The following is a 25,016-nucleotide window of genomic DNA, read 5'->3' as shown; positions in this document are numbered from 1 at the left end:
AAGTACTACGTTTTCATCTCTTAAAATGTATTGCAAACTTGATGCAACCTCAAGCAGGGTTAGGCTGACCTCAGTTTGTCTTTTGTAAGTGAAATTTTGTGTAGACTATATTAGGGAGAAAAAGTCCAACAGGAACGTGGTGATTTGACTTAGCAGTGTCCATCTCTCCTGCAGGAGAAAGTTGTCTTTTTGTTGTGGGAAAAGCAAACTGGGGGAGAGGAGTAAAGAGCCTGGAGAGAGCAGGAAGCTCCTGAGCGCTTGGAGATCCGTAGCAGCCGGTGTTCGGGTGAGGGTTTGATTAATCCAGTTTGGCAGAATGGATGGAGTCTGTTAATCTGTTAAAAAGTCTCTGTGCCTGTTTAAACCTACCTGTTGGACGTGCGCTCAGAGCGCAGTGGAAGGTGGCATTTCCAGCCCTGCTTCAGCTGCCGTGTAACGCCAGCGCCTGCCCGAGCGGCTTCGCTGCAGCAAGTGGGAGCTGCAGAGGAGCAGATGCCTCCCTCTCGCCTCTCCCTCCAGCCGTGGCCTTCTGACTCATTTAGTGCTGACTCAGTTTTTAAATATCTTGGCTGATCTGTTATTTGCAGCTTGTTCTTCAGAAACACATTTCCCCAGGTTTCTGGGGTAATGCTTTCCCACGCCGGTGCAGGCACAGCGTGCTGCAGGTGTGAAGGAGTTTCAAGTAAGTTGGAAGAAGGGATGTGGGAGCCCAGATGCTGTTGACTTTCAATAGGAGTTGGTCATTGAACTGTTCTTTAAAATTCCCACCCCTGGGTTAGCTGAACAATAAATGGTCAGAAATCGAGAGAGGATAGCCGTCAGCATGTATTTGGGGGTGAAATCCATGGTATTGAGGTAGAAGGTGTTGCCAGAGGAAAGGGAAAAAGTGAGACTTTGGAAATGCATGTGAGCTTTTTGCAAATGCAGTCATCAACTAACAGGTACAGGGGATTGTGGACAGAAGAGGCAACTTCACATAAATCCAGTAAAAATTGATGTAAAGGGAACAACAGACAAGCTATTTAGATAACAATTTGAAAACAGTGCATAAGAAGAGAGAAGTACTTCTCCCTGTGATGCCAATCTTTTCCTACCATGTCTGCAGACTGTATTTTATTGCTGTCAAATCTGGTAGACAAAAATCGGGAACTTGAAATTGTCATTAAAAAAAAAAGGGGGGGGGGGGGAGGAACCCCCAAAACCTCAAGTAACCTAAATGAAACCTGAAGCCCAGGAGGCGGCAGGGTGAGCAGCCCTTGCCGGAGCCCGTGGGAGGTGAGGCCCGCGGAGCGGGAGCGCAGTCCTGCCCTCTCGCCGCTCTTCGGCCGCCGGGCCGGGGCCGGAGGCACAGGAGCGTTTTGGCTCTGTAGCCCGGCTGCGTCTGGCCCAGCCCGCCCCGAGCAGGGCGGTGGGTGTGCTGCGGCTCCTCCGCCGAGGTTACTCTGTTTTCAGACCGAAGCTTCGTCACTGGACGTGAAAGGTTGGATGGCTGAGCTGATGCTGCCCCAGAGGCTGCATAGCACAGGGATAAGTTTTACTTCTCGCTTCCAAAAGCAATGCCGTCCTGTATTAAACAGAAATGTGAACTTTATGGTTGTGAGCTTGATTTTTTTTTTTTACTTTTTAAACTAAGAAATTTCAATTTTGTGTCTTCTTCCTATGGTTTACCTTAACTGCAAGTCCAGTTTGTAAAGCGTTTTTTTAATGATGTGATCAAATACAAACTGTGTTTTGCCACTGGTTTCCACCTGAGCCCCCCCAGTCTTTCACTGTCCCAGCGGCAAGGTTAAATTGTGCTGGAGTTCTTGTCTTTAGGGTAATTTGATTCAAGTATTCAGAAATTGCGTAGAGCTCTGTTGATAAAGTAAAGAGCAAATTTTGTAACAGGCGTGTTTTGGTTTGAAACTGTTTGATGCTTACATACATTATCATTTGAAAAATGATAAATTCTTTTTTTTTTTTTTTTTTTTTGTCCCTTGTAGGGAGCCTGGAAAAACCTTCAGTAGGGCTGCTAACACTGATGAGAGATCTTTTATGCCAAGGTATGAGTTTTTTAATGTTCTCAATATATTTCAAATTAAACTGCTAACTGTGAAAACATTGGCAGTTGGGGAAATTTGAGAATTGGTAAGTGTATAAAATACACTGTTTGTTTAAAATAAAAAGTTGCCTGAACCTTGTTTCCTGTAGTGGGGAAAAGAAACCCTGAAGTTCTGCATTCTGTCTTTCCTGATGTCCTCTGCTGTTGTCCAAAATACAAATCTATGATTACAGTCCACAGTTTTTAAGGCTGAGTCAAGAATGTGTCTGCTTTGATTGTGTTGTTTTTGGTTTGGGTTTTTTTTTTTGGTCTTTTGTTATCGTCTTACTTAACAGGGATTGTGTCATCAGTTATGGCCAATGTTTCATAAAGTTATGCGAAACCGTCAGACCACGTGCTCTTACCGCTGTCTTCCTCACACTGAGCAGCATATCTGCACCTCCTGTTGCTCGTAGCTCCATCAGTGTTTGGAGAAGGAAGGAGAAACTAATGAATACAAACCGCCTTCCTCGGATGTATAAATTTGTACTCGGGCATTTGCATTTCACGGGGTGCATGACACATTTCAGGTTATCGTGAAGTTCTTGCACCCACTCTCTTTCAGTGCTGTGTTCGCTTATCTTCTTTGTTTAGGCTTCTCTCTCCCCACCACCCAAATTACAAACTTCTTGATGAGCTGGTAAAACTTTTGTAACAGGAGCAGCTAATTTTTGTGTCAGGTTTATCTCCTGAAGGGCCTCGGCCGTTCTCCCCACACCACCCTGCCCGCAGCCTCTGCCTTGGCTTCTTCCGCTGGTTGGGAAATACCCTGCAAGTTTTGCTGCTTTGTACCCGATTCAGCCACTTGGTTGCAACAGGGTGAAAGATGATTTGTGCAGTTAAGAGAGAGCGTGAGTGCTTGGCTGAATAAAGATGCAGGTGAGCGGGCACTTGGAGCCACGGGTCAGGTTACAGCTTCATCTGCGTTTGCATCTATCTGCTGGTCCTTCTCAGAGATCCTTCTGCCATCCTGCCTGCACTGGCTTGCATTTTTGTATATTAAAACAAATATCCTGCATCTTTTCTTCCCCTCTCCATCTGTTCACAGGGTAGGGCCCTTCACTCTTCCTTCAGGAAGGAGCTGGGCAGTTGGGGGCTGATGCTGTGAATAGCTGAGCATGCATTTCTGTCGCTTCTCAGGCAGCGTTGGTGACAGTAGCAGCAGAAAAGAGATGCTCCTGTTAAATAATAAAGAAAAGAAGAGATTAATCCCGAGGTGTCAGGTGTTTCGCAGTGTAGAAGCAAAGTTTGTTCATTATTATAGATGAAATCTGAACCCTACTGATTTATTACTCTGTATTTAAAGTGGCTGTACAGGTGCTGGGTAGGTTGGAGAGTCTGATACGGCGGGGAGGAGGGAGCCTGGTGCTGGGGGCAGTGGTGGGTGGGTCAGTGTGAAATGTGCTCTGTGCCCCACGGCTGTCCTGCTGGGGGTGTGTGGGGAAGGGGAGCACGAGCAAGGAGACCTGCTCAGCTTTTGCTTTATTTTTGCACCACGGCATTCAGAACTAATGAGACCAGTTTCACAACATTTATGACAACACTAAAAGTGATTTTTCACACTCCTTAGTGATCATATTCTTTCCTTGAATCGAAAGAAACACTTACCCGTAATTCCATTCCATTTTGAAACGTAGCCGTTGCTTCACAGCATGCAACTCCACTACGCAGAGCTCTGGATGGAAATGAATGCTACTGTGTCTTAACTGTATTTAGGTGGGCATAAACAGTTGCCAAATGAAAAGTTGGCTAGGATGCAGCATAGTAATTTCTCGAGCACTCTATTCATGTTGTATAAACAGATAACATTAACATATTTGTGAAAGAGCTACAAGATAATTAAGGCGTGTGGGGTTTACAGTAATAAGGCTCGTGCGTTTCAGGATCTTGGTTTCCTGTTGCACCTGAAAAAAAAAATCAGCAAATACTGTAGAGAAGAAATGAGAAGTTAGTCTTGTACTGCTCCCAGCTGAAACTTTCCCACAAGTATTTTTACTATAAATAAGAAGTGAAAGAGTTCACAGCTAAATTTAACCCTTAGCTTGATTGCTTTCTGGGTTTTCTTGGGTGGAACAGGCTGTGGAACTGTAGGAAGATGAAGATAAACTGGATCAATAAGTTGCATTTATACTTTATAAAAAATGCATCGCCTTTGAATTTGTTAGGATTATCAAGGGGAAAATAATTTCTAATTGGAATTCCCCTCTCCTTCCCATCCAAAATCATGATTTTTGAGAGAAAGGAAGTGAATGTTACTTCTCGGGGAAGTTTTCAAGCAGAAGAGCGTACAGCTGCCAGAGTCTTAACCAAAATTGTCAATGTACTAGAGTTCATAGACATTGCTTGCTCTGCTTTTGGATGTTCAAAGTTACCATTCTGGAAAATCCCTTTCAGTTTGACTTAGTTTCAGAATTTCTATGAAGTTAAGCAACTGCAGCTCATATAGGTTTCAAGAGTTGAAGAAAAACCACCCCAAGGTGCTTAAAACTATGGGCTGCTGCTGATAGCTTCAGCTTTATTCCCCCCTCTAAGGCTTGGGTGAGGGAAGTGCGGCTTGGCTACGTGGCTGCAGAGAGCCTCAGCGCGGGCAGGCGAGCCCTGTATTTCTGTTCTTCTGACTTAAAAAAGAGCTTAAAGTTGCGCTAAACCGGCCGCAGAATTTGTATACCTCTCTCCAGCTGCAAGTGGGATTTTTTTATTTTTGTTTAAACCTGTACTTGGGTCACATTTAGACCATGAAACATACTGTGGTTGAGGGGTGAGGGTTGGAAGTAGGATGGTTGGGCAAGGTCTCCAGTAACCTGTTCAGCGGCCAGTCCTGGTGCAGCTCTGGCAGGGACTGGCTGTGGCTGTGCAGCAGCAGCGCATGCGTTTCCTCTTGACTCTGTGTTTTATAGCTTTCCCTGGGGAATTTAAATGATAGAAAAAAAACCTGTCCCGATTTAATGATTATATAAACTTGAGACACAGATTGTCAGGGACTTGTCCACAGTTGCAAAGCTAAAAATACGATCCCTGTTCTTCGCAGACCGCTGTTAACGGTAGTCGACAAGGTGATACATTTCTCTATCGAACTACTTGGAATACGTTTTTATTTTTAAAGCAATCCTCAAACTGTAGCCAGTGAACCCATAAATCCTGGGGCAATGTTAGTTTGAAATGCCTTTGAGAAATGCGGCTTGCCCAGCCTCATAGCACTCGTGTTTCTGAAGCCTTACTTGGGAAGAAAGTGCTATCTTGCTGGGGAAGAGGGGGAAGATAATTAGCTGCTGAGGTCATTGTTTGCCTGAGCTCCGTTGATAGGGACAGCCCAGCCTGGCTTATAATGTAAACATAGTGTAAAATGTTTATCACCAGCTTTGTCATTTGCCTTATTTGTCAGGGAATCTCGGTGAGAATGAGCAGTTTTCTGGTGCTGCGTAGCGAGTTGAGGGAGTTGCAAGATTTCCATAAAAAGGCAGAGTCCTTGCTTGGGTGAGCAGAGAGGTTCTGCCTTGGCAGCCATAAGTTAGGCCTGGCCTTTTCCAGAGGGAGAATACTGACCTAAATCCTTCGCTGCTGGGGGTGGGTGGGAGAAGTAAAGCTCTCTACTTGCATCTTTCTAATCTAATTTTCTTGCCCGGTACTCATTGTTTTAAGCTATAAAATGCTGAGAACGCAGAGGACGGGCAGCGAGAGCTTGTGCTACCCAGTGCAGCTGGGAGTGGGCGCGTGTGGCTGCGCTGTGTTTGTACCATGGTGTATCCATCCTCTTCCTCTCCGAGCACCGGCAGGCTCACAGGTCTGGCTTTGGGCATCGCATCTAAACTGGGGCTGTCAGAGCGGCCATCTAAATTTGAGTGCCCAGGTGGAAAAATAAAAACTGTAGCTGTTACTGAAGAGATTTTTGTTCTCAGGAGTATTTGGAGAAGGGGAGCGTGTTGCTACTTTCAGAAGACAGTGTCATAAACTTGTATGTGCAGGTACGATTTTAACTGTTGGCTTTTTTCCTGCTTTCCAGATCGTCGCTATTTGAACAGACCACACCATGCGTGAGTACAAGCTAGTGGTCCTTGGTTCAGGAGGTGTGGGGAAGTCCGCTTTGGTGAGTTTTGGGAAGCAGTTCTGCAACCGATACACAAACTTCAAAATTGGCCTATCTTATTGCAGACAATGCTTATTAATGCATTGAGATATTTGTATTACTTTTAACATGCATAGTGACTTCCATGTAGCCACTGTTACACTGCTGAAATATCTGTGAATTTGTGTCACGTTTTTGGAGAAGCAGCAGGCAATTAATCGCCGCTACAATAGTTAGCATTTCATTTCTGCTTCCCGCATGGGTATAATACTGTAATACTGTAATGCAGACTGAATGTCTGTATCTAAGTATGAAAAGCCTAACCTACAGTGGAACAGGGAATGAAATCTTGCTGTGCATGGCAGTGAATTGGCGATGGTTGCAGCCTTGCATACCTTGAAGGCTGTGTGTTTTCCATCCTGGATAGAACCCGAATGAGCAGCCTGGACTGAAAACACGAGGCAGGATGAGAAGTCACCTCCGGCGTGTGCGGTGCAGAGGGATAAGCAGACTGATGACACTTTGCACTCCTTAAGTACTTGTGTTGTTTCTAATAAGAGGTTTACATAGCAGAGTTGATAGTAAAGCATTGTAAGAGAGATTTCTGTCACCTGTTTATCACAAATCAGTCAAGCAGCTCGCTCCAACAAGAAAGGCAAAGAACTGGTCAAGTGTAAAGTTATCTAAAACAAGGAACTACACCGAGTTCCTTTTCACAGAAGATGATAATAGCTGACCAGCCGTTCATGTCGTAGGTGCTTCTTGCACCGTTGTTTATTCTGCTGAAACGGGCTGCTAATGATCTTGGGAAATCGCCTGCAGAATCCAAATGAATAGGAGGAAAGATTATTCAATTATGTATCAAATTTGATGTACTCTTTCAGGGATCCCATCCTAACCTTCATGAGACGTAGGTGTAAACTTTTTTTTGATACACTCTCTTCTTCCACAGCAACTTAAGCAATCTTTTTCCACCAGCATGCCCTTGATTGAGTATCTTGCTTTTGTTATGTAATGTTGAAAGGTTCACTAGGTAAAATAGGGCACTTATTAATATGCTGTACATAAAAATTATTCAGCATCTGACATACTTGCATTTCCTTATTTGTGATGTAAAGTCTGAGTCAGCATCCGTCACTGGCCTTTTTAAAGGCTGAAATGCAAATATTTAGTCTGGTAAACAAAAGTTAAATTCTTTTTGACGATCTAGGTGCTAAGTAAGCATATATTGTAGTTCATATGCAACATTGATCCATTATGTTTATAACAGGACACAATAAGTGCCAATTAGCAGCTAAGAGTGAATAATATTTAGCTTTCAAGATGGCTGTCTACTTACTTCAAGCATTAGCAAGGAGAGGTTACAAGGTGGGATTTAAAATAATATGGTTGTCACTTTAAAATCTATTTCTTCGAACTGTATAAACTAAAATGTCTAACAAAGAGGCTGGTGTTCCTTTTCAGTTCTGTGTTTTCATTACAATATGGCGTTGTTTCACTGCAAATCCTTCTTATTGTTTTAACTCTTCTGTGCCAATATGATGCTGATTGTGCCTTTTGGTAATGATGACAGGATAGCAGAAAACCCTTCATAGTTATTAAGGCACGGTTATTTTGCAACTTCTTTATAAGTGTTCCCTGTACAGTAGTTTACTCCCTATTTCTAATGAGAGTAAAAAATCTTCTGGAGTGTCAGTGGGTAGACAGTATTACCAAGAGTACCCAGTTGTGCATAGTCCTATATAATACTGGAAACCAAAGCTGGACACACAACCCCCAAACTAATAGGAGGTTATAAAAGTCTTGGATCCATGCATAACCTGAAAACAACCCCAGATTTGTATCTTCTCCCTTGGCCTCTCTTTCCTCCTATAATCAATAAAAGTACATCGGAGATTAAGAATATTACATAGTAAGATAGGTTATGAATGAAGTTGAATATAATCGTAATTAGGATTGTATGTAATTGGTGTCTGTGTGAACACACAAGCACCAGTTGAGACAACAAAAGTTAGAACAGTGATTTATTAGAAATAAAACAATTTGAGAAGAGAACACATGGGTCCATTTAATTTTCTTTCAGACCAGTACTGTATTTGCAGATATGAAATAAGACTCTGAGTGTTACAGGAGAAAGATGAAATGTTGTGTGTGGTTCGTGAGATTCTCGCGTTGAAGGCTGGTTCACAAACACAGTTCCCAGAACAGGGTGGTACAGATGTGACTGACTTCAGTGCTCAAATGTTAGCCTCCTAGCAAATAGCAACCTTCTTTGGACTCTCTTTGGTTAGTAGCTGTGCTAAGAATCCTAAAATATAATCTGTAATCTACAGTTCTTATTGTTGGTTTCCATTGCTGGTGTAACAGTGTAATCCCTGTTAATAGTGGTATCTTATAATAATGATTTTACTGAGATCCGTTAGCTGAAAGGCAGACTGGGTCAACTGTTCAGTGTGGCAAGAAAATATTGGAGAAGCAAGGCTTTGATCATTAGAGTGTAAAATAGGTTTATTTAGTGATATAAGATGATTTTTAAATGAGGTAGTACTAGAAATCTTTTATTCTTGTACAAAAAGCCAAACATGAGGAACTGCTCAGTTTCCAGCATCCATGCAGAACATCTCGCTGTATCTGGCATATGCCACTCCCGGAAAGTTTGCAAGTACTTGTGTGACAAATGTGAACCCTCTTGCAGTAAAATCTCAGCCTTCTGTCCAAACAAAATATGGCTTCTTGAAACAGGTAGTGACTTCGCAGAATTTGTATTAAAAACTTGTGGAAAGTTCAGCTGGCAAAAGATAGTTGGTGTGTTTGTTGATTTTTATTTTTTTTTAAAGAGACAAAATTAAGTGCTGGGATCTTGGTGCTTAGTTTTACAAACAAACACCACCTTGTTTTACAACCATCAGCCACACCTCCAGACGCTCCTGTGCTGCATTACTTCGCTATTGCAGATTACTGTAGGTAAGAGCAGGGGGACGCAGGGCGGAAAGGAAAAGCAGCTTTGTCTTGCAGAGGACAAGTAGAGCTGCAGACTGGCAGGAGCCAAAGCATGCCACGTGCAGAGCTTGATGTCCAGAGATGGGCCACATCCGAATGACAACTTGATGGGAAAGGTTTAGAGTAGGTTTGCTTTGAATAATTATATAGGAGAAGACTTCCTCTTTGAAATGAATGATGTCTCCTTCTTTAATGGTTTAATACAAATTGAGTATCTGGAGATGCTCCAGATGTAACTTGCTGCTCTGAAATATGTCTGTGCTCTGGGCATGTAATCCAGAGTAGCTCCACTGTGACTCTAATACGATTTGAATTGAAATGTGGATTTTCCACAGTATACTTTTCCACAGTGTACAGATTGCCAGTTCTTCTGATTAAATTTCAAGTCTTCCATATTTGGTGATTTTTATCCTTCTGAAGTCACAGGCACTGAAGTAAAGGCATTTTTGAGGATATCATCTTTTATGAAAAAGCAAGCGAGCAAACAGTTTACATTTCAAAAAAGTTTTGAAAACGTGCTTGAATAAAGTGATTCTTAAAACACCAGAAACTACGCAAATTTTATTTTAGAAAATTGAAAATTTGATGTCTTTTTCTCTGCTCCCCACTATTGAACTTTAACAGCAGTGTTGAGTAGTTTTTGTGTTACTTTTTCATAAAGTGCTTCTTGGTAAATGTTACTGGTCGTGTTCAGTTCACTTAATTTTTTTTCTTCTTTCCTTGCTCCCCAGACTGTACAGTTCGTTCAGGGAATTTTTGTTGAAAAATATGACCCAACAATAGAAGATTCATACAGAAAGGTAAAATAACATCATTTTTATTTCTTTCAAGTCTCATAGAGCTTGCTTCTTTTTAATAATGCAACACAAGCTTATCAGACTGAGAAAGGGTCTTTTCTGAGAAGACGTCATGGCTGCATGAAACCGCAGCAGGAAGGCGGTGCGTAGAAGAGCATCAGTCTCGGAAATGGTTTCATGCAGGTAGTTTCCTTTGGCTTTACAGAGTACTTTACTAGCTTAGGGCATCCAAATGCAATCAGACAAATTGTGTCAGCTACTATAAAACTGAATTATCAGGGAATGACAAATTTTGCTGTTAATTGGACCACTCCCTAACTTAGTTCTGTTTAACAGGAGGATTAAATCTCTGTTATTCCATACCACCAAGAACTTTCAGTTTAAATCTCCGATGACTCAAGTAGAGGCAGTTTGAGGCTGCAGCTCTCCACTGTTTGCCTGTTTCTTCGTTAGAGGTTATTACACCTGCCCAGAGATCAATCTGGTGTATTTTCCTGAACCATCACCAATTTCCACTTGTTCATTTGCTGGGGTGTGAGCTGTGGTGGTTGGCAGACCAGTGTACCGCCCATCCTCCTGCCAGTGCTTCTCCTTGATGCATGGGGATAGGAACAGCTCAACCTAGGGTCAGGCTGTTACTCAGATCTGTTTGCTGCAATTTGACATATAATTATTACTTCAAAACATAACGATACCAATATTTGCTACGTGCATGCTATCTGTAGAAGTTATTATAGAGGATATATACACCATTCGTCACAGTAGGTTATATTTCTGTAGCATAGCAATTGCATTTTGTTGTTTCTTTTAGGAACGGCTGTTTTGCCATTTAGTTCAAATGTGTTCTGCTTGGTTTGAAGGCATATAAAATTCTTTACAGCCGTTTTGGATGCAGGCTTGTAATTGCTGAGCAAAAGTCCTTGTCAGGATCCCTGACGCTGTTGTGTTATGTAATTCTGTCAACAGAGCTGCTTTCTTCACTTGATTGATGTCAAGTAACCCATTGTTTTACAGATTAGCATAAATGTTACCATAATTAAAGGCACCAAAACAGAAAACAAAAACTTTTCACATTTGTGCCTGTGATAATTAAATGTAAATTGTGGCATGAGTTCTGCTGTTAAATTTATTTGACTTTTCTGGAATTCGCCTCATTGGATCCGAGACATTTCTCAGTGAGTGGAAGACTTGCTAAGCCTAACTGTGAGGATCACAGTTTTAAAGCAAAATAAATATTTTGTTTTTTCTTTTCTTCCTTACTCCCTTCTCTCCCAGCAGCAAAGAAAAATTGAAGTTTAAAGTCCTTTGATTTGTAAGAGTGGATTTTATCTCACTTAAGTTGAGATGTTTACAATGAGCTGCTCATTTAGGCCTTTATAATCAACAGAGTCCTGGAGCGTAAGTGAGCTGACCCAAATGCCTGGCTTGGGGCGTAATTAATCCTCTCATAGCAGTGCCTCTCTTAGCGCTGGGGACGTGCACGTGGCTGGCTCACTTACAGAGGTCTTTGTGGCAGAAGTGAAAATTAAGCTGATATTCCTCTTGCCTGTCCCATTTCAGACTTTGTAGCTTTAACTGCATTTGTCTCTTCCTTTTTTTCCCCAGCAAGTGGAAGTAGACTGTCAACAGTGTATGCTTGAAATCCTCGATACAGCAGGGACAGTAAGTATAATGTCCAATTGGTATGGAGTTTCTTTGTTAAGAATGAGGTGAGATGTTAAGAGTAGAACTTAATACTGGTATAATAATCCTACCCAAGCAAAAACAGTAAATCAGCTGCAATAATTTAAATTGAATGGTTTTGTTAAATAACCCAAAACCCCGTGTGGTGAATGAGCCTACTGCAGCCCTGCCAGCAGCGTTGTGAACCCATTCGCCAGCCGGTGCCCCAGTGCTGGGACACAAAGGTTGGTGCACCCTGTGCCACTCGCCTCTTCCCTGCCACCCACCGTCATCTAGCTATCGACGTGCTGATCTGGGATAATTTTGCATGTTAATTTTGCAAGTGGCCAGAATACACAGACACAGATGGAAGCCACTTCCAGGCGATGCATAGGGATTGCCTCCCAGCATGTCACATCAGCGTGCGTGGAGAGGGTTTCATCAGTAAAGATTCTGTACCTGTCAAGGAATACTCCTCTACCCAGGTGGCACCTCCCTGGCGCTGCCTCGTGCTGCTTCGGGAGGCCCGTGTCGTCCTTCCAGCCTGAGAGCAGCCGGGGCCGCGCAGCGGCTCCCTTTGCCATGCCAGTGTCGCTTACCGTCATGCAAAGTCCTGTCACTAAGTAAATAGGCCTTGTAATAATTGAGTGTACAGCACAGGGGGAGGACATGCTTCCTAAAAGCTAGTTTTATTTAGAAAGCTTTGAAAATTATCAACAGCAACGCGAAGGCGTGGAAGCAGAAATCATTGTTACGTGGTTCTGGTAAAGCTTCCTTTCACAGGCGTGGACAAAGGCAGCTCTGATCTGGTACAGGATTTTCCAGCCTGCTCTTGCATTTCATTGCATTGAACCTTTGTGCCATTTTGATGCTAGGGATGACTACTATGTAATTGCGTATGTTCAGAGGTGATCAGGCAGTGCCTTCCCACGCAGTCGTGCTCACAATAAATCGTGACTGTGTGACACCTAGGCCTGTTTCAATACTGTGTTAGAGGAGAAATTGAATTTCCAGTCCATATCTGTTGTCTGGGGAATTGGTCTGATGGCAGACTCGTACTTAACACCGTATCAGAAAATAAGTGACAGATCACTACAAAATATGTCAGCCAAATCCTAACACCTTGTATTACGGTTTGGGGCATACAACAGTCCGTCTGCAGGGATATTTTTATTGCTGCTCTTGATCTTTTTCCATTTTTTTTTTCAGGAAGCCTTTTTCTCTATTAGGGGGGAAAAAAACAAAGGGAAAGAGATGTGTTAATGCGTTTATTAAATTTGCATGTTTCAGTGAATTTCTGTAAGGGGTAAAAATGGAAATGCATGCTGTACGTACTATATTCTTGTCTCCATTACAATAAAAGTATTCCTTTGTAAATGTTCATTAGCTGCATTCACTAGCTAATAACTTTTAAAAATATTTCATTACAGGAGCAATTTACAGCAATGAGGGATCTCTATATGAAGAATGGTCAGGGGTTTGCACTAGTATATTCTATAACAGCACAGTCCACGTTTAACGACTTACAGGACCTGCGGGAACAGATTTTACGGGTTAAGGACACTGAAGATGTAAGTAGAATATTTTTTCTTCTGCAAATGGTTAAAATGTGTTTGTAAGTAAACATACAGGAATTTGTGAGCAAAAATTCTTTCTAAGAATATTCTTTGCTGTATAGCAAAGTTTTGTGTTGAAGTAAGTTTCCTTAGCATTGTTTGTTATTTTCAGTGTTGTTATTTGAGATCCAGCACCTGCTGAGGGGCATAATGAAACCAGATTTTCACAGGTATTGGAAGCCTAACTGTCTTTGGAAATGGTGGGAGTTGATTGAAAACAACTCCCCCCCCCCCCCCCCCCCCCCCCCCTTTTTAACTCCTTTCCAGTATTTGTATTTTCTTCTTTCACGGTATTTTATTTCCCTCAAAGTTAGGGAAAAATAATAGTCAAACTTACTGGTAATGATGTTCTTAATAGAGCCACAGCTGTCTTACAATGGAGACTAACGTTGCCTTCCTCAAATGGAGACTAACATTGCTTTTCCCAAATGTATGAAGCGGAAATTGAAGTACAAAGCCGTGACGTTTCCTGCAGGTCGGCTGTGAAGTCTCTCGAGTCCTGCAGCAGGGCGGTGTTGTACGCCCTGCCCTCTGTGCCGTTCACGTGTGTACGGGTCATGATCCAAGTTGATGAATTTGAACTGCAAATAGAAAGGACCTATTCAGCTTATTGACCAAACTGTGCTTTGTAATTTAAGTGTCATTAGTATTAATAGCACTTTTTTTGGGAAATCGCTGAATGTTCCTTTATTTTCGTTTCTCTGCGTGCGAGGGCAGCGTCAGTAGGGGCTGGGGAGGCGGGGTGGGAGCCTGTTGAGTCGCTGCCGGAGCTGCTCGTTAGGTTAAGTAGTCCTGCATCTTGTTGCACGAAGCAGAGATACCCTTACTGTAGCTGTGCAGTGTCTCTTGGTTTGTGAGCTCTGCTTCCCTCAAATCCATCAGAACCAAAACATTTACAGGATTTTAGGTTATCGTATGAAAATGTGCTTATCCCTTTCTGAAGGAAAGGAGGATGTTTGAGGGTCTGTGGCTGAGGTCTGTCGCGCCCGTGACGCGCGTGTGTGAGCAGGAGGGTTCAGCTTTGCGCTGCGGGTGTGCCTGTCCCTGTGAATGGCAGTGGCACTCTGCGGACCACCCTCACAGTCCCAGGCTTTTAAACTCTCGACAGTTTTCTTTGTTCCTTCTGTCATTTGACAAAATCCACAACCCAAAGGAGATCACGCAGTTGTATGAATTAAATTACTAAAAGACTCTGAAAGAGTCTTGGCTAGTGACGCAAGGTTGTAATTTTGGTTGTTCAAATCCCTTTTTAAGATAAGGAAAAATTACATTAAGATAGTTTGCATTCAGTCCTGTTTGACAGAAGAAAACCATTTACTGTATTTCCAGTTCGGGCCCCAGCTCCTCTAACTGGAACGCCTTGGCGGGCTTTTAATTTCTAAACGTATGATGTAGTTGAGGTTGCCGGTGGCTTTTGCCATGGTAGCCGTGTGGGAACTCTCTCTCTGTGTAGGCTTCCTCCAGAAGAAGCTGAAATAATTTTTTTTTTGCCTAACAGTTGGTAATGTATTCGAGGGCCTGCCCTGAGGAGTGTGAAGAAGATTGCATGTTTTTTTTTCCACTGACAGCTTGAAAGTAGCCGCTGCCTTTGATGTCGATTTGCTTTTGGGTTGTCAGCCGCTTTTGGCTCGCCAGCGGAGCTGTGGAAGCAGCAGCAGCCTCCTGCTCGCAGCCCTTATCTCCTTACGCCGCTCCTGCGGCTGGGGGAGCGGTGGTGATCGGTAAACAGGGCCGGGACACGTATTTAGGCCAAATCTTAGGTAAGCTATGTGCATTGTATTTAAATAGCCATTCCGGGACATGCAGTTTGAGCAGTGAGCAGAGTGCGCCGGGGTGGGATGAGCACAGCCCGCAGCTCCGCTGTTGCGGGGCCGAGGGCAACCTCTCAGGGCTGTTTCTTTCTCTTGGATCTTCATTGTCCCATATCCTGATTACCTTGTTTTGAATGGCTTTGGTTCCCTCCTTGGTTTAACAAGCTGAATGTCTATTTATGCAAAACTGATTTTCATTTAGGTAGGGATTATGCTTGCATAAATCCCTGCTAACACGAGTCCTTTATTAGCCTCTCGGTCAGAGCCCAGCGCTTCGCTCAGCTGCACTCGCTGGAGGGGAATTTGCACCGTAAGCTGGTCAAGTTCGTTGGACAATAGAGACCGTTGCTTTCGTTTTTACTTCAGTGATTTGATTTAATTATTAAAATGCATTTATTTATTTTGTGTTAGGGGGATGTTACTTGTTGAATCCAAGCCTGAGAATCTTTTGAACATTTAAGCCATGTTCTGCTGAGTTAGGAAAATGCACTCCTTCCTGTATTTAGTTTCAGAATGTGTGTTTTAAAGTCCCACTACTTAAACCATTAAATTATGTATGTCTAACAAAGTTTAAATTCCAGTCTTCTAAATGAAACAGTAAATGATCAAAACCTAGTTGTTCATCAAACTCCGTTTTTGGCTCGATGATAAACAATTGCTACCTTTTGAAATAACCTTATACAGAGTTTCATGTCTTTCAAACCTATTCTGTTTACCCATTCAAGTATCACTTTTTCCCCTATTATTTCACATCTTAATATACTTGATTTTTTTGCTGAACATGTTCAAAACACATTTTCATGTTTTGGTATGAGAAAATTTCTCTTAACTGTCTAGAAAACTGTGAAGAATGGGATTAAGCTAATATAGTTGTAAATATGCTGTTGGTCTCTGATGTGAAATAAGCTTTTTTGGATTTGCCTCACCTGTATTGTGACTTCAGGTTTCTGATGTAATAAGTAAAACTTATTTCTCAAAAATAAAAATGTGATCATTTTCTAATCAGTGTGGCTGTGAGTTTTAAATACAAAAATTAATCTTGAGTGTAGTTGAATCGGGAAGAGACTACACGTATTAACACTGAAGTAGATAAAATGTACAGTGTGGTGTAAATTACCACAGGAAGTGGATAATGATTTATTTTCCAGCTGGAAAGTACTCATTTTCTGTTCAAAGAATTAAATGCTTCAGGAAATGGAGTGGGGTGCACACCCATTATCAGCAGTTCTTTAGGTTTTTTTCTACTTTTACATAGCGTAAGGGAAACAGGATGCTGTCGCTGGTGTGTGCATGCAGAGCACTGCAGCGTGTCCTGCAGATCTTGCTGTGGTCTCGCGTTTCAAAATCCACCTTGGCTCTGGCTGTATCATCCCCCAAGATCTACGAGATGCAGGTTGTAAAAGCAAACTTCAAAATTATACGTAACCCACAATTCTCAGGCGTAGAAAGTCCTGAACTGCGTATCTGTCTGCAGACTGGCTGGGGGAATGTGCGGGCTGGAGCAGGGCAGCTGTGCAGCGTTGGGCTGGGTGCCCCAGCTCTGTGGCCCTTGGGGAAGGTCCTGCAGGAGGGGCAGGCAGCAACTGGGCCTGCGCTGTAATCTCATCGTCTTGTAGGTATGGAAACGGGACCCGAGGGTAGGTAGTTTTGGTTGTTACGGAGTGGTTTTGGGTGCTTTGGATGTTTCTTGTTTGCTTGTTTAAGGTCTTTTCTACCTATTGTGACATCTTGGTGGGCTACAGCCGTGGTAGAGACTACCTGAGAACCGGAGAAAGCCTTCTGAAATTATATAGCAGGACGTTATTTCTAAGATGTCTTGGTACTGTTTTTAACCTATCTTTTTGCCCGATTTCTTTCTCCCAAAAGAGTTTTAACTCGGTATCTAAACATAACTGACAAGAGCAGGTCTCCTGCTGCTTACACTCACCAACACTTACCCCGCTACTTTCTGAGACAAACGGATTTATAACTTAATAAGCACGGATTATACTTGGCTCTCCACGCTGCGCCAAGCAAATACAGTGGCAGCCCCTGCGAGAAACCGGCGAGCTACGGCTGAGCAAGAGACCCCGTCCCTTCTGTTGCCCCTTGTGCCGTTTGTGGGAGGGCTGGGCCAGCCGAGGGACCCCTCCTTTCGGTGCAGCCTGACGCAAACACGTTGGTAATAAGCATTTACTACAGCCAAGGTCCTTTTCCTACAGTATTAAATTTCTCTGTTTTTCTGTAGGAAATGTCACAAGGAATATGGTTTCCCCAAGGCACTTTTTTCCTCATGAAGGAGCGAGAAGGTGACTCACCCAGACACTTTAGAAAGCCAGCAGCTTAAGGAGAGGGGCAGGTGCCCTTTCATCATGGGCTTGAACAAATGATTTGCCTGTATTTGCGTCATGGGTGTAAGATGAATCTTTTGAACATGTATCGAATGTTTGTTTTAATATTGCATGAGATTATTTATTGGAAGTGGTGTCCTTTCAGGAGCTGAGCTGCTAGGTGGTCACTAGTTGGAAATTTTAATTATTCTAAAGTAGTAAATATCGAGCACAGTGCTTGTGCCTTTTGTGTAGTGAACATCCTCTTTTCTGTGTGTATGCAAAACATGTCAGTAAGCGTGATATTGTGTTGAGATGAGAAAGGCAGATGGTCTTGTGTGGGAATACTTAGCTGCACAGGACTATTCCTTTTTATTCCGTGTCCAGGGCAGTGCTTTTCAAAGGTGCTTCCATTTATTGTTGTGTGGCTTGACAACAGGTTGACAAGGCAGGTCAAAGGGGCTGAAACATATAATGTATGTCTTAAAACACATGCTGTACGTTCCGTTGCCTAAAATAGGCTACGTTGGCAGGCAGTTCAGCCTACTGTCACATGAAAGTCCTGAAATGCATTTCAGTAGTAAATTAAGTTTTTTACTAGAATAGTGTTGGATGTAGAGACCAGAAAATAAATCTTTCCTAACTTAAGATTGTGCTGAAATATTACCGTTTGGTTTTACGGTGTCCTCCATGTGTTTTAATTCTTAGTGAACCAGGGTGTCTGTAGTATCGACTTTCTTCAACCATTTCCCAGCAGGCGTCTAAATTCCAGTCTAGTTTGTGAGCTCCGCTGAACTTCTGATTTTTATTGTTTTTCATACTGTCTATATTGTCTTTTCCACCCCCCTCCTCACGTGCCTTTGTAAGCCATAGCATTACAGTCCACGTTGTACGTTAACTTGCTGATGCATCTCTTGTTCTCGCTTGTCTCCTCTCTAGGTTCCAATGATTCTGGTTGGCAATAAATGTGACCTGGAGGAAGAGCGTGTAGTCGGCAAAGAACAGGGTCAAAACTTAGCAAGACAGTGGTGTAACTGTGCCTTTCTAGAATCGTCTGCAAAGTCTAAAATCAACGTTAATGAGGTAACGATCAGCTGTTCCCTTGTCTTTCCTCCTTCAGCGTGAATGCCACATTAAACCAGCATGCAGTCCTTCATATATTTCTTAATTGGGAAGAGTCAGGATGATTCTGAAATCTCAGCCGAAGAAAGGCTTGTGATGCAGTCTATTTAGCTACTGCTTTCTGTTTGTTTTAAGGAGATCTGCTCCTTTTCTCTGTAAAGGGTGGGTGACTTTTCCAGCTAAGTGCTTTCTGTAGCCTCTCAGAGGACATGAATAGCAGAGGGTCCTGGATGACTCTTAGCGTAGATAAACGTTATTCGGAAAGTATACTTTTTTCAAGATAACTGCTGCTGCTATTCAGAACGTGGATTATGCCTCATTGTATTACATGTTATGTTGCATAGTGTTGGCTGTTGTTTTTGAAAGTATTTGCTTTTCACATTCCTGCTACGTCTGGCTGCTCAAGCAGACATCCCATCACAGTCCTCCTCTGGTAAGGCACTAGCTTACTGAGACCGTGTCCAAACATGTATCTGTCCCAGCAGTTCCCCACGTCTAAATGAGAAACACCTTTGCGATCAGTGTGCCTTTTGCTGCTGCCTGAGGTAGCGTGGTTCTGCTGAGGGAGCTCTGCTTGACGTCAGGCACCAAGTTTTTATTCTCTGCTGCGAATTATCTGACTGTGACAGAGGCCAGGTTTCCAGCCACAAAAGCTAAGGTGACCCCATTGAGCATAGCTGGTTTGGTGCCAGGAGATAACTGGGACCGTTTAGGAGGCTGTGTGATAAGCAGGAGCAGTAGGATCTTGGACTGGACCCAGCGTTAATTTGGCAGCTAGTGGGATGTGCGCAGCACTGCATCTACCCAGTTGAAAGGGAAGGGAGCTGCAGGCTGAATGAATTGCAGCTTCTGTGGCTGGGATTAGCCTAGCTGTAGCGCGCACTAATCTAGCCCGGTAAATATAACTCGCTGAGCTAGACTCCTGCCAGAAGGGATTTTTGTGTGCGTGTCTGAGCTGTAGTAAAACTATGACTGTTAACGAAGAAACTAGTGGCTCAGTCATTGAACAGATGACCATGGAGTGTAACAAATTCTGTTTAATTTGTATTTCCACGGTTTGTAGCAGAGACTGACCTCTCGTTAGCCAAAGGTGCCTTTAAAGTTCTCCTGGGAGCTGTGCAGGAAAGGGGATTCTCTAGTAGGTGGAACACTGAACTGTCCTGGGGCGAATGCACGCCCATGGTTTACATACAGTCATCCTTAATGTGTGAATCCTCTGTCTCCCTATTTCCCTGTCCTGTCTACTGCCTCCACTGAGACTCAGATCACAGAGAAGAAAATTATTAACTGGAAGATTAGTTTTGGCTTTTATTGTGATCTTAATTTTCTGGTTTTCTGCCAGTTTATGCTGTCTGGTTATGAAAAGCATAAAAGCTGAGGAAATCAAAGAGAAAAAACACCGTGAATCAAGCAACTTACTGTACTGGTTATTTGTTGGTTCTGCTGGCTCATGGACTGGGGAAGTGTTTGCATTATTCTGGGTTTTGGTTTTGGTTTTTAGCTACTTTTGGACTTTCTAACTTAGTTAAAATCTGGGCTAAAGGGTGATAAATTTCTATGTGCCTTCAGAAATTCAGACTCCTCTTGCCCATCATAATCACATTCAGATCATCTTGGCTCTTGCTGATAAAAGCTTAAATACTGAAAGCTGTTTTGCATCAGTATAGAAGATGCCACTTATTGGTTTCTCCTACAGAAACTTTTTCTTTGTATCTCATCTGTACACTTGTGAACATCTTGGCTGTGTCCGTTGGAGATTACGAACTGCTACTTTTGCCTGAGGCTGATAGTAGAAAGCTGTAGCAATAAGCTTAGTAAAGGAGTAGCATGAGCAAATCAAATGGTATTTTAAAATATTTTACATGAGATCTTGATAAAGCCACCATCATGTTCATTTCATTTGAAGCTATTTAACTGTGCACTAGTGCTTTTTCATGTCAGTAATAACTAGAAAATCTTAAATTTCCAGTTGTTGCAATTTGTTATAAACTGTTTCTTTGTCTTCTGAATTTCCTTGGAATCAACAAGAATTTGTGAGCTGTCAGCCACTCCAAGAAGGAAAAAAGTAAACAAGGACAAGGGTGGAGCTTTTTGAAGATTTAAATATTTCTCCTCAATGCTGTGACCCAGCTCCAAGCATTTTTGCAAAGCTCATTTTGCTATAAATGGGTTGAGTATTGCTGGGAAAACAACTCACAGCAAAAGCGTTCACAAGAAACTCGTCTCTCAAGCTGAAAGAGGCCCCTGTAATCGTCCCCTTCTGGAAATGTCCGAGTTCAGGGCAGATGTTTTGCTTCTCCTTGCTAATTTTATTAATAAACTCAAAAGATTAGACCAGGCAAAAAGGTGAAGTGATTAACAGCTCGGATCTGTTTGGCAAAGAGGAAAGTTAACAGTGCATCCCTGTGCAGCGGCTGAATGAAGACCACTTTTGAAGGTGAAAGCCAAGGAAAAGGGATGCCTTTCCCTGCAGCGAGAATACGCTGCTGGTGGTGCAGCAGTGCTCTGCAGAGACACTCATCAGCCCAGGGAGCACCAGCGAGAAGCTGATCCTTAAGGATATTATGCCTGTCTTTTGAAAAACCTTTTGTCGTTTCCCAGTTTTCTCCCACTTTTCCGAAGCAAGGGATTTGTGGCCATTTAATTGCCATGCTCTTCTGAAGCCTTTGGTCATATGCAACCCGAAGGAGAAAGCCGTGTGCTGCAGGGTGTGAGTTTACAGCTCCCTTATACTCTGCACACTGATGTGAGCTCCGTGCTCTCTTGTTCCATAAGCAGTTGCTTGAGAAACATGTTTAAGTAAATGTGAGCAGTTTAATTGAATTTATAAGACTGCAGCCAGCAGGAAAGAGCATCAGCTTGCCAACCTGCCTAATTTTTGACACTTGCATAGCGTTTTATCACTTTGATTTTTCAGTTTGTGTTTTTCATTTTCAGATCTTTTATGACCTGGTCAGACAGATAAATAGAAAAACACCAGTGGAAAAGAAGAAGCCTAAAAAGAAATCATGTCTGCTGCTTTAGACTCCCATCGTGCAGCAGCTCTGAGCCAGGTAAGAGGTGTCTGAATTACACCCACAGCTCAGGCAATCGGACCATGAGCTGCTCCCAACAGAGAGAGGACTTGCTCCCCTTCCCTCCACTCCTCTTCCTTCTGTCTGCTCCCAAATACAAAATTCCTTGCCTTTCTGCTGCATTTGTTGGACTTTTTAAAAAAGTCAGTTGTACTGACTGACCTGGCAGAGGAATACCTGCTTCTCTCCCTTTCTCCTTTTGCTTGGGTTGATGAGGGTGACAGAGCAGGAACTTCCTTTGACTCTTGAGGTTCTCTCTCTGTCTTGTGACACCGTGCTCTGAGCCACCATGGCTCAGTTTTGCTTCCTTTTTATCCTCTGCTGAAATTTGGTAGCATCTGTGTAACTTGTGTTATTGCTGCAGCTGCTGTCTCAGTCGGAGGTGCTTTGGGGACAATTGCAAATTGGTTTGGGTGGGACATGGATTTCAATGGCACAGAAATAAAATAAAAAAATATAAATAAATAAAATTAAAAAAAAAAACCACAGGAAAAAAAAAAACCACCCTGAAAAAAACCCCCACCCCAAGGTTGGGCATAGCTATAAATAATCTTCCTGTGTGTCTTGGCAGGGTACTCTGTGTGCTTACAGCTGTTGTATCGCACTCCTGAAAGAAAGCAGCATTTCTGTAGCTTCAGGTTGTGGACAGCAATATCACCTAGGCTGCCCGGGGAGCTGTTAGCCTGTTAGCACACGAGTGTGCTGCATGGCACCCTTCGGAGGCAGAGAGGGTGCGGGGTAACTGGCCCATCTCAGCACTAGACGTAAGCAATGGTCGGAAAGCAAGCGGATCGTCCCCAACGGTTGCTGTAGCGCAAGCGCGTTCAGCCTGCGAGCGCAGCGGGGCAGAGGGGCAGCCTGGCCCTGCAGGGACGAGTCCGGGAGGAACGAACTCACCGCAGCGTTCTGGCTGTGCCGCCTCTGCCTTCGTGATTTTAGGCTGCACAGGCTGTCAACTTCTGCTGATTTCTGTGACCCATCAGAAGCTCTGCATTCTGTTCTTTAGTTTCATAAATAGGTGCAGTGTAGCTGGCAAAGCAACTTGAGTGCCCTTGTCCTACAGTGTTTAGGACAAACTCCTGGTCATGGAAGGATTTCAGGGATGAATTCCTGAAAATAGGTGGCTCTCTGCCTTCTGCCAGATCTGAAGTTCATTCCGTAGATGGCCATTTATGTAGCCTACGTGTGATTGAGTAGGATAAATGGAACTATGCAGTTAACCTGGCTTCTAATGACTTGTGCTTTTTTGATTGATGAGTCTCTTATCCTGAGCTTTGAACGCCAGAAAATAATAGCTTAGGGTTGTGGGGAAACAATGGCTTTAGGAAAAGAAATTGAAGAGTATGTCCCAAGTGGCTTTTCCTGTTCCTCAGGTGATATATCTGAATTTAGCTAGTATGGCGTCAGCCAGGATGACTTCTTGGAGACGGGCTTCCCCAGCCCCGGGGAGGACGTGCTCGCTGCTGGGCTCGGTGTGGCTCTGCCCTCGCCCTCCGGCCCGGGATCCTGCGCTGCAAAGCCCAGCGTTGGCAGCAGTGTCGCACTGAAACGTCAGCAACTGCTAACGGTGTTCCTGCATTCAGTCAATTACTGATGAGACTTCTCATAATGTTGACTTCTACCCATGCCCCCAAATCTGCTCTAGATAGTTGAAATACTTCAATGTGTCCCCCGTTCTTTGTAAATCTCTTCCCGATTCATTGCCTGTTTGTGACAGCTGCCGTAGGGCTCGGGGAGGTCTCCAACTCATTAGACTTTAAGAGCATCTCAGAAATACAAAAGATTAAATCCCTCTCCCATAAATTGTTCATCTATTGCTGAATTCAAAATCCACTTGAAGGCTGCCTGTCTCGGACAGCGGATGAGTTGGAAGGACACTGTCCTTATCACAGCAGGAAGACAGGGCAGCGGCTCCTCTGTCACTGCTCTGCTGCAGGCGTGATAAAACAAGAACTTGTTTCTTAGAGTTAGTTTCCAAAGTCTTTTTTCTTTCTGCACCTCCAAACTGGGAGGGTGGTAGGAACAAACCCCAGTGCTGGAGGAAGATAAGCTTTTCCTGCTGAAATGCTGCCTGTTTTTGCAAGCCGGGGTGCGGGCAGTTATCTGGGGAAGCTTTCAGGCCTTTGCTCGAGACCATTCATCTCGTCGGGAGGATGAGAATCATCCCTCCATCATCTTTTTTTACTCTTTCTAGATTGCAGGAATGAAGAACTGTTGCCTAAATGGAAAGTGCCAGCATTCCCGACTTCAAAACCTTCTGGAAATTAATAACATATCTGAAGAAGCTTCTCCTGTTTTTATATACTATGAGAAGAATTTAGATCTTAAAATGGTTTGCACACAGTCCCTGGAAAAAGAAATTGCTCTGTGTATATCTCTTGGAAATTTAAGACAATAGTACTCCTCCTTTGCAATAGCAGTTAACAGATGTGAAAATAAATATAATTGACTCTAGTGTATGATTATACAAAGGAGCATGGATGCATTTCAAATGTTAGATATTGCTACTATAATTAAAATTTCATATTGACCCTTTTATCATAATTTCTCCCCATCAAGCACTAAAAATGTCCCACCATTATATTTTATATCTATAACTATAGATATATATTATCTGAAATTTCCCTTTGAACTCACTGCAACAAATAACTTTTTGAGTCATTGACTTCATTTTATATTTAAAAGTTACGGAGTATCATTATTTTCATTCTGCCATTATATTCTAATGAAAAATGTTTGTGCATAATGCTTTGGAAAAATGGGTCTTTTATAGGAAAAAACTGGGATAACTGATTTCTAGGGCTTTAAAGGCAAAAATATATAATATACTAAACCAACTCTAATATTGCTTCTTGTGTTTTACTGTCACAGATTAAATTACAGCTTTTATGAATGATTAAATTTTAGTACATTTTCATTTTGTTTCTGTGTTTTTGTTACGGTTTCCAGGCTTTGGTCTTTATCCATTTTTTGTGAATTCCTCTTCCATTCTGGTAGATGAAGTATTTTGTTAGAACAAATACCACCAGTATGTCGTTACGCTGATGCGATGTCTTCACGCACCCTCCTTGTTGGATGTATTTAATCGTATCGCACACTAAAGTACAGAAGGCTACTTTTAATTAGTTTTGTATATTCTTTTGAATGTTTAAAGATTGTACTCTGCTGAAAATACTTCCTCTGTACAATTATTTTTATATGTACAAATTTGGTTTAATACTGTATCAAGGTCTGACTTTTACTATGATCTTCGGTTTCACACGATCGTGCGCTTCGAGGGTAGAATCCCTGTTTTGACAATGCCACCCGCTGGGCAGGAGCCCGTGATGATCTCTCACGGTCAGCATCTCGACACGAAGCTGTGGAGTTGCAAGTCGGTTCTGTCTAAATACAATTTCAACAAAGCAAACAGCCGCTTTGCATTTTTAGACAAAATCTGTCTAACATTACCTGATCTGCACAGTCAGCTGAAGGGGCTTTTT

At 42.8% G+C, this 25,016-nt stretch overlaps 1 protein-coding gene across 1 annotated transcript in view; it reads left to right on the top strand.

Moving 5' to 3' along the window:
- RAP1A (RAP1A, member of RAS oncogene family) overlaps positions 1 to 24,451 on the top strand; it is a 42,329-nt gene extending 17,878 nt beyond the window's left edge. The window contains exons 2-9 of the mRNA XM_075521768.1: positions 1,973 to 2,042; positions 6,081 to 6,164; positions 9,875 to 9,943; positions 11,546 to 11,602; positions 13,033 to 13,173; positions 18,278 to 18,421; positions 21,398 to 21,513; positions 23,729 to 24,451. Coding sequence (XP_075377883.1) covers positions 6,108 to 6,164; positions 9,875 to 9,943; positions 11,546 to 11,602; positions 13,033 to 13,173; positions 18,278 to 18,421; positions 21,398 to 21,484 — 555 coding nt within the window. The 5' untranslated portion in view covers positions 1,973 to 2,042; positions 6,081 to 6,107 and the 3' untranslated portion in view covers positions 21,485 to 21,513; positions 23,729 to 24,451. The remainder of the gene's footprint in view (positions 1 to 1,972; positions 2,043 to 6,080; positions 6,165 to 9,874; positions 9,944 to 11,545; positions 11,603 to 13,032; positions 13,174 to 18,277; positions 18,422 to 21,397; positions 21,514 to 23,728) is intronic.
- The last annotated feature ends 565 nt before the right edge of the window (positions 24,452 to 25,016 follow it).

Source organism: Mycteria americana, chromosome 20 (genome assembly GCF_035582795.1).
Source record: "Mycteria americana isolate JAX WOST 10 ecotype Jacksonville Zoo and Gardens chromosome 20, USCA_MyAme_1.0, whole genome shotgun sequence".
Lineage (NCBI taxonomy): Eukaryota > Metazoa > Chordata > Aves > Ciconiiformes > Ciconiidae > Mycteria > Mycteria americana.
The sequence above is the reverse complement of the archived record's forward strand: the minus strand, read 5'-3'. Positions and strand labels throughout refer to the sequence as shown.